This window comes from Equus przewalskii, chromosome 15 (genome assembly GCF_037783145.1).
Source record: "Equus przewalskii isolate Varuska chromosome 15, EquPr2, whole genome shotgun sequence".
Lineage (NCBI taxonomy): Eukaryota > Metazoa > Chordata > Mammalia > Perissodactyla > Equidae > Equus > Equus przewalskii.
In genome coordinates this window covers 43098157-43112330 of record NC_091845.1, presented here as the reverse complement: position 1 = coordinate 43112330, position 14174 = coordinate 43098157, and the positions used below count along the sequence as shown (strand labels likewise).

At 45.8% G+C, this 14174-nt stretch overlaps 1 protein-coding gene across 12 annotated transcripts in view; it reads right to left on the bottom strand.

Moving 5' to 3' along the window:
- ZDHHC3 (zinc finger DHHC-type palmitoyltransferase 3) overlaps positions 1-14174 on the bottom strand; it is a 57754-nt gene that overhangs the window by 36024 nt on the left and 7556 nt on the right. For all 12 annotated transcript variants that reach the window (XM_008531299.2, XM_008531300.2, XM_008531294.2 and 9 more), the window contains exon 2: positions 4897-5226. In XM_008531299.2, the coding sequence (XP_008529521.1) occupies positions 4897-5202 (306 nt within the window). In that variant the 5' untranslated portion in view covers positions 5203-5226. The remainder of the gene's footprint in view (positions 1-4896; positions 5227-14174) is intronic.

Here is a 14174-nt window from a genome sequence, read left to right as displayed (position 1 = left end):
TGAGCTAACATCTGTGCCACTCTTCCTCTATTTTGCATGTGGGATGCTGCCACAGCATGGCTTGATGAGTGGTGCATAGGTCTGTGCCTGGGATCCAAACCTGCAAACTCCAGGCTGCTGAAGAGGAGCACATGAACCCAACCACTATGCCACCAGGCCAGCGCCAAAGAGGCTTTTTTTTATTGCTTTGATGCCATATGCCTTCTCCTGTCAACAACTATATTACCATGCTAACATTAAGAGTGAAACAGGCCCAGGATAACAAGGCTGGTTTCAGTAAGTATCCAGGATAATTATGATGATGTAAAAAGGACACAATGGAAAGCAATGGAGACAGGTTCCAAAGAAGCACCAATGACTCTATTTATTTCAAGCAATGAGGGTGAAAACCTGCTTAAATTGTTTCAGGGACCATGGGATCAAGGCTTCTGCACACCTACTGGTCTAGGCAGAAACTCTCCTTCTATTTGCTCTGCCGGAAACAGGGTGATCAGCCCCAGGCCTGTGTCACAAGGCCACCTGTCTCCTGCACGGCAGGTAATGCCCCAATTGGTCACCTTCCTCTCTCTGGAGCTAGAAAGACTTTCCAGTCAGTGTTTATAAGTTACTCAGTGGCACGTATGAGAAGTTGCCTGGCATGAGGGAGAATGCAGCACCCGACTCAAGTGAACCCTGAGGCAAGTCTCCTGACCTGGGAATGTGCTCAGACCTTTGGGCAAGACGGCAGAAGGCCTTCTTGGGCTGCACCCAGCACGCAGCTGCACACTGCAGGAGGGCCCAGTTACATTCCTTCTTTGGGTTTCCACGGGCCCGACATCATGCTGCCATGCTACCGGCCCAAGTAAATAGTTACTGATTCTGTACACAGATGTGCTGAATAAAGTCACCGAGGGAGACTCCAGAGGGGATATCAAATGCATGCTGAAGTGAGTCCCGATATTTCACTGATGAGTTTTGCTGGGTAAAAGTAAATCGGTGGCCTGCAGTGGTCTGAGATAGTCATGTGAGGTCTGTTTATAGCAAGGTGTTCCCAGTGTGGGATTCAATGGGAGGGAGGGGCAGCGGCAGGAAGACAGATGAATTTTCTTTTTCTTAACAATGTGGTTAAATTGAATTGATTTACATTCCTCCTTTTTTCAAATCTCAGGTTTGAGATAATCTACAATGAGGTTAATAAATGATTAGGTCCAAAGAAAGGAGGGGCAAAAAAAAGCTGACCACAGAGTTTACACAATTGCTATCATTGAGTAGTGCTTGGCTTTTGAGCTTCCTGGCAGCCAGGACAAAAAGAAACAAGCTGTGTCTCTCAGCTGTAAGCTTCTTCTGGAAGACAGACATTGTCTCAGATGTAAAATTTAAAGGGAATCCCTCAGGATGCCTGAGGGGGTTCACAGGATGAGGAATTAAAAATGTACTTGTAACTGGGAAAGAAAAGGTGGTAAAACTGGAGGAGGCAGGAAAGGAGAGAAAGGGGTACCAAGATAAGGGTTTTTGAGTCCAGGTTTTCTTCAAGAGGCTGCCTCTTCTGGGCAAGTGGAGCCACTCTAGACCTCTAAACGTCTGAAATGTTTCAGGAACACAGAACGCTCCTTTGCTGACATTACGCAACCTCAGAGCAGGCAAGAAGAGGTACCCAGAGATCAAACACCAGTCTGACTTGGGCTCCTGCCCACACCCATGCCAGCCCACCTGCCAAGTGAGGCACCTGCCCCTCTGTCCCCTTCCCTCTCTTTACAGGCGTATCCCTTTTATCCCCTTCTCAAAGGGGACTTTCACCTCCGAGGGGGCTGCTTACACATTTCCCTCTTCTGTTTTCTGCGGAGCTTTACTTCTGTGTAGGAGTAAATGTTTGCTAAATGGCCCAGAAAGCTGTGGTGGCTGCAATTGCTCTGATGTTACATTTAGAATAAGAATTTCAAAGCTAGAAGTGGTACAGTAACTGTTTGGGGGAGCCTATAAGAGTTTTTTTTCTTTTTCCTAGTAATACTAACAAACGAAAATGATATACATTGTATACATTGTTATACATTGTTTATAATCTTAGGATGTAAGTTGTTCTGAAAAACTACAGGCAACATGAATTCTTGAGATCCAAATATGATCATTCTGTTAGGGAACTCCCTGGAACACTGAGCATTGCCCTTCTGAAAACAGACTCCCCCTGCAGTGTTAATAATGAACCCTAATTGATCTGCCTTCAATGTGAGATCTGGGCTCCCAACTCTGCCTGGTGGAAGCCCAGGGTGCCCCAGGGGCTCCCACCTCTGCAGTTCCACCTCTTTCTGTTTTATACACTGGGTTTTGCATAAGGTGTCATGTGCTGGGAGTGGGGAGAGGCAGTCAGCGGCAGGAAGAGCCTGAGATGGGGCACACCTGTAGGACATGCTTTGAGCTGCTCCCCTAACTAATGGTAGATATTTGACAGATGCTTCATTTTTTGGCCCAGTTTTCTTTGGGGCCACCAGCAAAACACACCTATGAGAAGTTGACTGGTGTTTGGGATACAGTCTATGGCTCTCACTTATTTGGGATTGGAAGCTGAGCAACATATACCACAGTGAGAATCATTCTCTCTGCATTCAACTGCAAGGGGCCAGACTGAGGAGGTCCCTGGAGAGGCCACATGAGTCAACGTGGGGGGAAAAGGACACACGCGTGTGAGGGCAGCAGGAACACCAGGGTGGAAGCCTCTCCCACCCCCACTGGACATCCAGTTCCCTGATTCACACGCCTTCTGGAAATCAATGACCTGCATACTCGACTCTCTGATCCTGACCCTCCACCAGCCCCAGACTTGGCTATCTACTGCCCACTTGGCATCTCTGCTAACATGTAATATAGATGCAGTTTGGCCACAATAAAAACCTTGATTTCTCTCGAAAGTCTGTTTTCCCCAGACTCTCCCATTCAATAAATGGCACCAGTGAATCTCCCAGCTACTCAAGCCAAGACTGGAAGGCACACTCTCCAATCCCTCTTCTATTCTTCAGCTCTTTTGAATGGCAGTTCTCAGACCTGGCGGAACATGAGAGATGCCTGGGAGTTTTAAAGCACCCCAGTACCAGGACCCCGCCCTACCAATTAGACTAGAATCTCTGGGGGTGGGGTCCAGGCATTAGTACTTTTTAAAAGCTCCCCAAAGGATTCTAACATGCAGCCAGGCTTGAGAATCAGCAGCCTAAAATAGACTCCAAATTCAACAGCTTCACTCCAGCTTCACCTCTCCCACCTTGGTCTGAGCCACCACCATGTCTTACGAGGACCAGCACAATAACTCTCATCTTCCTGCTTTCACTTGTCTACCTCAAACCCCCATCACAAGCACAAGGCATTGTCTTTTTAAAAATCAGGTCACATCATGCTTCTCTGACGGCTTCCCACTGCATTTAGGATAGAGACCAAAGTTCTCACGAGGCCTACAAGGCCCTGCCCGATTTGGCTTCTGCAGCTCTCTCCACCTCTTCTAGCCCTTCTCACCCCCATTCACCATGCTTCGGTCACCCTGGTCTTAGTGCTGTTTCTCAAACATGCCAAGCACGTGCCTACCTCTGGGCCTTTGTACCTACTCTCTCCTCTGCCTGGAATGCTCTGCCCTCAGATCTTCATTTGCCTGACTTGCAGCTTCACGTCATTCGGGTCTCAGCTCAAAAGGCATGGCCTCAGAGAGGCCTTCTCACATCTCCTTGATCTAAAGTAGTCCCCTTTGCCCCAAAAAAGTCACCACATTATCTGGATCACACTGTTTTACTGTCTTTAAAGCACTTCTCACTTTCTGAAATTATCTTGTTCGCTCATGTCCTTACTGCCTGACCCCCTACACTAGGACGTGAGCTTCAAGAGGGCATGGATTTTGGTTTGTCTTGCTCACAGCTATATCTATTGCTCAGAAAGGAACGTCTCACACAGTAGGCACTCAATAAATGCGCTGTTCATTGTATTCCACCCACCACTGCCCCCCCAGGGCTCGTCCTCACTGCTGCCAGAGTGATCCTTGTAAAATGCTGCTTTCCCATGCGGGCTTATAATCCACCACCTGAGCCAGCAGGAAATGGAGCCCTTCAAGAAGGGAAATAGCTCAGGACCCACATCTTTACTGTAACTTCCCTGGGGCTCAGAGAAACGAAACCCGTGTGGCCAGTGCCACTGTCATTGGCAGTGCTTTCCCTTTCTTCATTTAAACACACTTGTCCCACATACTGAAACAATTAAGCCATGGAGGTCTTTATCAAATAACGTGCTCTCTTGCTTTTCCCATACAAGATAATGAACAGGAACAGAGGATTTAATACCAGGGTACATGACACGCAATAGCCACTTGCACAGCTTGGCATATTTAGCTACATCACGGCAGAACACCACTGCTTTACCCAAAGATATTCACCAAGAGGCACTTGCTGCGGCCTGAAATAGGCTTGTCCCCCTTTTCAGGAAAAGATGAGCCTGTCCAAACAAAGTGAAGGCCATTTCCGTGCAGCGTCCTGGAACTGGATGTGGCTTTAATTTCAAATATACCTAGCTCCAGTCCTTTCTTCACTGGGAAGCCCTGCCCTGACCCAACCCCCCAGCACACTTTCCCTCTAATCATCTGGCCCCAGTCTCCATGTTATCTGACTTCATCTTTCTAATCAGAGGCTAGGGTTCCCCTAGACCAAACCCCTCCCACAGCAGGCTCAATTAATGTATACACCAATGTACACATAGTATCATTCAACCAAGACAGACAGGCGGTGGCACAGATGTTGTCCCCTCCGTGGGGCCAAGTCCACTTTCCCACCCCAGCCCTGGCCCTCCTGTTCTCTACATTTCCAAGGTCCAGGGGGAACATGCAGGCTGCGGCCATGCCAGGGCCAGAGGAGAAGAGTGTGGGCGGGTCAAAACAAGCCCAGACATACTCACGGGGTCCGTCAGCATGGCCCGGCAATGGGAAGCCAGGGCCAAGAAGGCCAGCAGGTTGAACACAATTCCGTTGATGATGCTGTACACGTAGTCTCGGGATGGAATCAACATAACAAAGAGGACCACAAACTCCGCATAGAGGACCAGAAACCAGGTGACAATGGCACAGGCAATGCCACAGCCGTCGCGGATAAACCACATGGTTCCCACAGGACTGGGGTGGGGAGGTGGGATGCACTTCTCCGGCTGGAGGTATTCTGGCTTCCGCTCAATGTCTCGGAAGTGGTGGGTGGGGATAAGCATCATAAGCTATTCTGTCCATAGTGGCATCTGGAAGAGAGAACAAAGAATCCAGAAATTTAGTGTTGTCTTGTCATCAAGGAGACTTGACAAAATTACCTTTTTAAAGTAAGCCACAAGTATCTATGTGTGAACCTCTTACAGAAAAGCTGCCTAAATCTTCTGTTCACTTAAAATCTGAGTTCTCTTTTCTACCCCTGAGAGTTCACTTAGCCTTTGTGAAACAGGGCCACCTTGCCCAAAGCATTCACATGACGGATAAGGAAAAGGGAGCCTTCAAAGGGCAAATGCCTTGCCCAAGGTCAGCCAGGGCAGCAGCAGCACACACAGTACACCAACTTAGAGGTGGGACTAGAACCTAGGATTCCTCTTTCATTAGGGATCTACTGGGCAGACAGTGTCTCAATAGATATGTTCAAATTTGGACCTAAAAGACAAAGGGGTGAGGGGCGGAGTACCCTCTGGGAAAACTCGTCAGCAGTAACACCGCTGCCTCTGCACCATGGACAAACCCAGAGACCAATGCTGAGGCTGTGGCATTAACAAGGATGAGCAGGAGGAAAGTAATGGTTACCTAGGACTAGGGTTAAGCTGCAATCATTAAGACACTCTAACTTGCTGCATGAGCTAACGATAAGGCAAAACAGTCACTAGGATGGGAAAGGCTCTTGAAACAAGCCAGGCTTTCTAGCCCTATGGCCAAAATGGTTTATTTTCCAGGGACAAGAGGCTCTCTGAGTTCTGCTCTCCTTGTGGGTGATGGGGCAAAGTGAGGAGAATATTGGACGATGAGTCCTAAGATGTTTTCCCACACCTGGCTGTGGGGCTTTGTGAGTTTTTATCTCCTCATCTGTGAAAACACCCACCTTTCAGCCTCCGCCACCTCCTCACAGGGTTGGTGTGGGGTCGGGGGAGTTGGAGGTGCTCCTGATGAATGCTGTAGACTGTAAAACCCTGTACATGTCACAGACTGCGCACATGTTTTCTCTCTAGGAAAGACACTCATTCCTTCAGAAACAAGTGCTGAGCAATGTGCCCTTTCTTCCTAACAGCTGCAGCTCGAGGCTCTGGAGACAGCAATGAAATAACTAAGAATCAATAACTAAAGTCTATCTGTCCACAGCTTGTGCTGCCAGACACAGCAAGTGCGCGTTTCCCTCCTCTATTTCTTTATCTTAAACTCTGCGCCTGTTGTATCATCAATCAGGTTTCTTAGTTAGAAACAGTGATGGTTCAAGTTCACCATCAGATGTAGCTGCCATGGAAAACCTACCCGTGGCACAGTCAACAGCACAGCAAGTGACATCTCAGTCTTTCGAGAACTCAAGTCACTTCATAAAAGAGGAAATCACTCAAAAGCAGTCCTGGCTATGTGTGTTTTTCTGAAGACTGAGGCTCTGAAGGGCAACGGCAAGCTTTCAAAGGTTAAGTTGGGTTCTCCTTAACCTTTTGCCCAATTTTCCTGCTTCCTCCACTGCCCTCACCCCCAACAAAGAAACGGCATCTGCATTGAATACAGTGCAGTCATGAAAAGTACGGACGTGTCCAGAAAGCTGAGAGGGCAGGAACTACTGCTCAAAATAGAGTCAAAAGTTGCATAGACTAATAATGAAAGAGTAAGGCCAGGGCTTCCCCTCCCTGGGTGGCAGAGAGTTAATGGCTAAAAGGCAGTTAAATGTGTACTGTGTACTTGTCCAAAGGAACCTCAACTCAACAAATACTCAGTGACTATCACATGCTGGGTACATTGCGTTGGGAGCTGGAGAACAAGAAGCATGGCACATATAGAACAACCATCCCAAGTACAGTAAAAGTGGTTCCCGATGGTCTACCAACCAGAATTTTGTAATAAAGCAATCTTGTGTTCTCCAGAAGACAGTGGCATTTAGTGTTGCCTGTGACATCCTAGAGGCATTAAAAGACATAGGGATACCTTCTGAAACACCAAACAGAGGGACAGTAGGAGATTGCAGACAAGGGATGTCTGGGACCTGACCTATGCTCAGCAAATTCTAAAATCCTGAACTCCATTCAACCAAAACCAAACAAATGAAAAGATGAAATCCCACAATGATTCAAAAGCTCAACATCTGACAACCTCCAAATGCAAGTATTCTCTTAGTTTTCCTGTTGCCATACAGATTTGTATATACATATATCACCTATGTTCCCACAATTACTATTTAAGCTCTAAACCAATAAAGTTTTATTGGATCACAGCCACACCATTCGGTTGCATATGGTCTATGTCTGCTTTTTGCATTATAATGGCAGAGTTGACTACTTATGAAGGAGACAGTGTGATCCAGTATGACCCGTAAGCCTAAAGTATTTACTCTCTGGCTCTCTACAGAGGTTTGCTGAGCCCTGGTTCTAAGCAGCTCTTAACCACCAAATAACCAACTGAGATCCATCTCGACTCCTGCTTCCCCTGCAGAACAGCTCGGTGTGACAGAGACGGTCAGTTACAACTCACCACCCCACCCACGTCTGCAGCAACATAACCTCCCATCATCTGCAGAGGGTCTTCTCACCACGACCTGTGGACTCCATCAAACCCTTCTTCAATGATCATAAATGGTCGCGTTTTCAGAAATGGATGATCATTGAAAATAAGTCTGAGAGCAATGCTCCTGTTTAGATACTTCCAGTGATTAAATTATGCCCCTGGCATATTCAGAGTAGTTGACTGGATTCTAGCCTCTGACAATTGCTTTCTTTTTTTTAATTATTACTATTATTATTTTTTTGGTGAGGAAGATTGCCGTGAGCTAACATCCGTTGAAAATCTTCCTCTTTTTTGCTTGAGGAAGATCGTCCTTGAGCTAACATCTGTGCCAATCTTCCTCTACTTTGTATGTGGGATGCCTCCACAGCATGGCTAATGAGTAGAGTAGGTCTGCACCTGGGATCTGAACCTGTGAACCCAGGGCGCTGAAGTGGAGTGCATGGAACTTTAACCACTAGGCCACAGGGCTGGCCCCGCCAATTGCTCATTCTTGATTGTACATATGGCAATGACTTGACTATGCTAGAGTTATGTTTCATATGTGAGGTTTTGCTGAGAATAAGCTCTTCCATATAAGCAAATTTTCCAGGTAACTGTGGCTTGTTCTTAAGGAGAAACACATTTTTAATGATTTGGATGGTTAAGATGGAAATCTTAAAAATAAAAGCAAAACCAAAATTAAAAAAAAGACATTATAGCCATTCCTGTCTTAAGTACAGTTATTATCCATTTCTTTAGCATGACATAGTCATTACTAGGAACATGATTACTGGAGTGCGTTAGGTAGTGATGTCCTCAGGGGTATGGAGATTCACTGAGCTCTTGGCCTCACACCAACCGGTCTGTTCAGACTATTAAAATTGTAATTCCGGCATCTCCTTTGTATGGTTCTTTGTCTTTCTCCTCCATTCCTGGCTACTGTCATTTCTGTGTCTCTAGTTACCAATCCTCTCAACATACTTTTTATTTTCTACTGCTAATTGGCTGTGGGCTAGAAAAGCAAATAAAACTAAATCTTGTTAGATTTGTTTATAAAAGAAGAGTACTCATTTTAATTAATAGGCCTTCAGGGAAGACCTGCTATGCTCTCCCACCATACAGTTCTCAGGGCTGTGAGCCCTGTCTTTTCATTAGCCCAGTGCCTGGCACACAGTAGTCACTTACTTCATGCGCTCATTGCATGAATGCAAGAGTAAGATGCATGAGCTTTGTGATCCCAGGCTCACCTCTTGGAGGCCGTGTCTGTTTACTTTCAGGGCTGTGGCCATATTCTAGATGGTGAAGGATGCACCAGATAGGACCACGAGGAAGGTAGGCTGTGACTCTTACTCAAGTAACCAGAATGTTCTATCCTCGAACAACAAGGGACCAAGGAGTGTACAGAGGAGCTCTATTTTCCCACTGCCCTCCATTGGTGAGCAAGAGCCTGTGATCTGGGAAAGGACCCAGCCAAAGGTACACCTTGCAGAGTCAGACATTGTGTGTTAAACTGAAGAGCACGTTTCAATCCCCATTTTAGTTTCAAAATATTCCAATCAAAACCAAGCAAGGCACAGGGCCAACCTGGTGGCACAGCGGTTAAGTGCACACATTCTGCTTCGGTGGCCCAGGGTTCACCAGTCCGGATCCCAGGTACGGACAGGGCACTGCTTGGCAAGCCATGCTGTTGTAGGCGTCCCACACATAAAGTAGAGGAAGATGGGCACGGATGTTAGCTCAGGGCCAGCCTTCCTCAGCAAAAAGAGGAGGATTGGCAGCAGTTAGCTCAGGGCTAATCTTCCTCAAAAAAACAAAACAAAAAAAAAACACACGCAAAAAAACCAAGTAAGGCATACTATTATAAAAAGTTTACTTAGCCCCCAGGTCCCCCAAAAGCAATGGAAGTACCCTTCCAATAAGGATTTGTTCCTTAAATTAGCCAACTGAAACTCTGAGAAATATGGGGAAAAACCCACCTTGAAACAAACTGTACACATTCCCTTCACTGTCCCTAACAACGACAGACAGGGCAAAGATTGACCTCTTTCCCTTTTCTATTTTGAATTAGGGAAACTCCAATCCTTGGGGTTGAGCAGTGGTTCGTTGCCAAGGACCCACTCCTCCCTTGAGTCCTTGCTCAAGAGGAGTTGGGGCAAAACCGGTTGCTCAGGGCTCTGGAGGAGGCCCACAAAGAGGCTAGTGGGTCCCAGAACCCTCAGTACCACCCCTGCTGGCCAGCTCATACCCTCAAGAGGGGTGAGCTCCTCCAACCCCACTCCCTGCCCCCCTTCACCCCATTCCATTGCCCTATTTGCTCTTGAAGTCTCCTCTCTTCAATTCAAAGACATTCATGGAGCAGCCACTAAATCCAAGGAACTGCTCACACATACGGGATGATGAGGACAATAACGTGTGTGTGCTGCCCTGTTCAGCCCCGCCATTCCCCTCTCCAGGCTCCCAATCTGGTAAGACTAGTCTTTGCTTTTTTCTACTAACCTGCAAGGCCCGTTTTGTTTAGTTTTGTAGCCTGGTATCTGAGTATATGCTCAACTCAATAGTTCCCAACTCAAAGAGTGAATAGATACATGAACCAGGCAGACATACCCCACAATAATTCTAACACACAGGTGACTAGTGGACAGCACAACAGAGGGGCAATACCCCAAACAAAAACCCCTACAAAACCAGAAGTGAGATAAATAGACTTTTCCATGGCAAGGACTTCTGAAGGGGCGGAATCTGAGCAGGGCATGGAGCCAGGTTAAGTGTATTGCTTAGACAAGGGCAAGGGGGTGAGCAGACCTGCACGGAGAGTGGTGGTGCTGGTGGGGGCTGAATGTCCAGGGCCGTGTGCATGTACATGAGCGTGCAGGTATGCGGGCTTTGTTGGGAATGGCGTGTGGGGGTAACTGGAGATGAAGGTTTAAAGGTAGGGAGAAGGTTATGTTTTACAAAGCCTCAAATTTCAGGAGTTGGGACTTCACCCTGGAGGTAATGGTGCGCTTCCACAGTTTCTGAGGAAAGTTGTGAGAGGACCATATTCATGCTATAGCAAGGCCACTCTGGCAGTGTCGGGCAAGACAGATGTGAGGGCTGAGTCCAGCAGCCAGTGAGCCCGGGGAAGCACTGAGGCAACAGGCTTGAGTCCCAGCTTGGTGGAACTCAGTTTTCTCTTCCTCTAAGTGATATCAGTTTTCCAAAGAAAGATTGAGAACAATGATCATGTTGCAATTTTAATTATAGGAATCTACATGGTACTTTTTTGGTCAAAGGTTTTGTAGCATTAAAGAGTTGGCTTTTCCATATGTTAGTAATCTCTGCCCAAGGTAAATTATTCTTTCCACTGGACAGAGGGATGCACTGAGGGCCAGACAGGTGAAAAGACTAAGCCCCAGGGCTAAGGAAGTCATTGGAGAAAAAGCTTCAGAGCGTGGGAGGGGTTCTTGAGCTCCCTAGAGCTAGCAATCCTGATGAGATAGATGCAGTATCAGAATAACAATCTGAGCTCTGGGGGGAGAGGGGGTCAGTGTGTTCTGTCACACATCTAAGGAAATCATCTAGTTTTCCTTCTTAGAGTTTCAGAAGCAAAACCAAGAAATGACTGAAATTAGGGCTAATTTTCTAAAAGGAACCCCACTGCTTCTGGTCCAGAGAAATGCCTCCAGATCCACCTATAGATAACACACGTGCTTCATTACGCCTGACCGCAAGTGGCTCCTTCCATTAACCCAGACAGGCAGACACAAACGTATTTAGTGGAATGCAGTCTGGGCCCTGTGAGCCCCAGGGAGTGGGGTGCTGGGTCGGCTTTGGAGTATACCACTTATGACTCAGTTCCCATGTTGCCTATCCATGGCTAGGCAACTCAGAGGGTTTGAAAATGGTGATGCTAAGGCCAAGCTCACAAGTCCCAAGGCTGGATGCCTGGCCAAGTGTTGAGCATTAGTGATGGGCAGAATCCAGCTATAGTATCTGTCGTTAATCATCATTTGTTGAATAGGGGGAAAATCCTTCTAAATCCACCCCCTGGCCGAACAAAACTGACCCAAGGCCCATGCTTTACCAACAGGAGTCAAAGGCATGATCGTCACATAAAAGGTCTGTATTGGATGTATTAGAGCCCCAACACTCCACTGTTCTCAGTTCAGGGAGTATCTCAAGAACCTCAGATCCTCTCAGATTGCCAACAAGTCCTACTTCACCTGCTTTCATGAGACAAGATCCTATACCGAAGTCATGCAGTAGTTCAGCTAGATCTAAAACCAAATCCTGGGGCTGGCCTGGTGGCGCAGCAGTTAAGTTTGCACATTCTGCTTTGGCGGTCTGGGGTTCACCGGTTCAGATCCCAGGTGCAACCATGGCACCACTTGGCATGCTGTGGCAGGCGTCCCACATATAAAGTAGAGGAAGATGGGCACGGATGTTAGCTCAGGGCCAGTCTTCCTCAGCAAAAAGAGGACGATTGGCAGCAGATGTTAGCTCAGGGCTAATCTTCCTCAAAAAAAAGAAAAGAAAACTGTAAATAAAATGGAAGCAGACCTTCAAAAAAAATCTTTTTTTTCTGCTTTTTCTCTCCAAATCCCCCCAGTACATAGTTGTATATTTTAGTCGTGGGTCCTTCTAGTTGTGGCTTGTGGGACACCGCCTCAGCATGGCCTAATGAGCGATACCATGTCCTCGCCCAGGATCAGAACCTGCAAACCCCTGGGCCTCCGAAGCAGAGTATGCCAACTTAACCACTTGGCCACGGGGCCGGCCCCTAAAATCAAATCCTTTTAAGCATCTCAAAGTACTTTGTGAAGATTACTTTCCTAAACCACACCCACCCACATCCTCACATCCACACATGCATTCATGCACAGCATACAAGCAGACCTTGGGACTGTATAGATTAAAGTAGTATTAACAAAGGACAATGAACCCAACCATTAAGGCTTGTAGAAAACATCTGTACACAGAGTGGTTTAACAAACTCAAAATCAGGTGCAATTATTTTCTGTTGGCTTAGAGATAAGGTTTATCCAAATTTATTTAAAAAAAATTAAAGGATTAAACTTTCTAGGTCTCTCCTAGAAGCAACTACATAGTTGAAACTCAGTTTCATTAACTCCTTAGCAGACGTCACGAACGTCAGCAAGGTAGTAGAAACTTGTAAATAGGAAGCTTTTAGGTCAAAATTTGTTTCAGGTGACTACTTAAAAGGTTAATAAATCTACTATTATGCTGGACTGCTATTGGGGGACAGGGCTGGCATTCTCTTGAACCTGTTCTAAACATTGAATTCTCACCTAAACTAATTTTTACCACAGTTTAATAACTCGGTCTACTGTTAAACAATCATTTAAAAGGTCCACTGAAAGAAGGCAACATCTTTTCTGATATTTCTATCATAATTCTCAGTTGAAATTCATCCTAACGAGCATATCAATTAGCTTCCACGGTTTAAACGCTACTGTCTTAAGAATATGGTGTTTGTCTTTTTTAGAACTTCTCACATTTTAGAGTGATACACTTAAAGTATAAAAGTATTCACAAGCCAGGCCTACAACTTTAAAGATGAATAAATGGTCCATGTCCTAGAAGCTTTAGAAATGAATCTGATCAAGTAGAAAACTAACTTATCTGGGCTACAATTTTCTTAAGTTAATTTGTGTAAGGATCTAAAAGGATTGTAAAATTTTATACCCATTTTTAGATGACTCAGAAAAACAAAGAATGAACCATGAATCACTATGTTTGAAATATTTCATTAAAAACCAGCATGAGTCTCTGAACTTTTTCCAAAAGGTAAGGGTGTGGCTTTCCAAAGGAAAGGTGACTTATCTTCCGCATCACACCCCGCCAGCTAAGGAAGGTGTCCAGACAGGCAGAGCACCCTGGCCTGTTCTACGAGATCTTTACCAGCAAGTTTTGTTTCTCCCTCTGGGTGAGGGTATGTCTCCCTCTGCCTGTCTCTTATTTCTGCAAGACTCAACCTTCAAGAAAATTTTTTTTTTAAAAAGGTAAAATATTGCACCCCCAAACCAAACCCTATACACATTCAAGTTCACTGAAGGAACCAGGAAGTGGTCACTAAGGGAAATTCGCCTTCTTACCTCATAACCGCCACCTTCTTATAAAACTCACTTGTGTACATGCTCAGACTCCTAACAATGGGTCTTCATTTCGGAATAAAGTTTGGGATTTTAGCTCATGGAGGCTAAAAGTTCCTCCACTTACTACAACTGACTCTAGTAGTACAACTGGCTAGTTTACTACCTCTTGGCTTTCAAGATCTATTAAAAAAAATACACACCCACACAGGGATGACATATGTCATAAACGTTGGATGTCAGTAGGAACTACACTTGTTTGGGTAACACATTCTACTTTCCCTTTTTACGGGTGTGCTTTTATCATATGTCGCAACAATGAGAAAAATTAAGAAGACGACTTTAAAATAAGACTGTGCATGACATTAACTGGTAAAAAAAAAATCACTAAGTCAGAA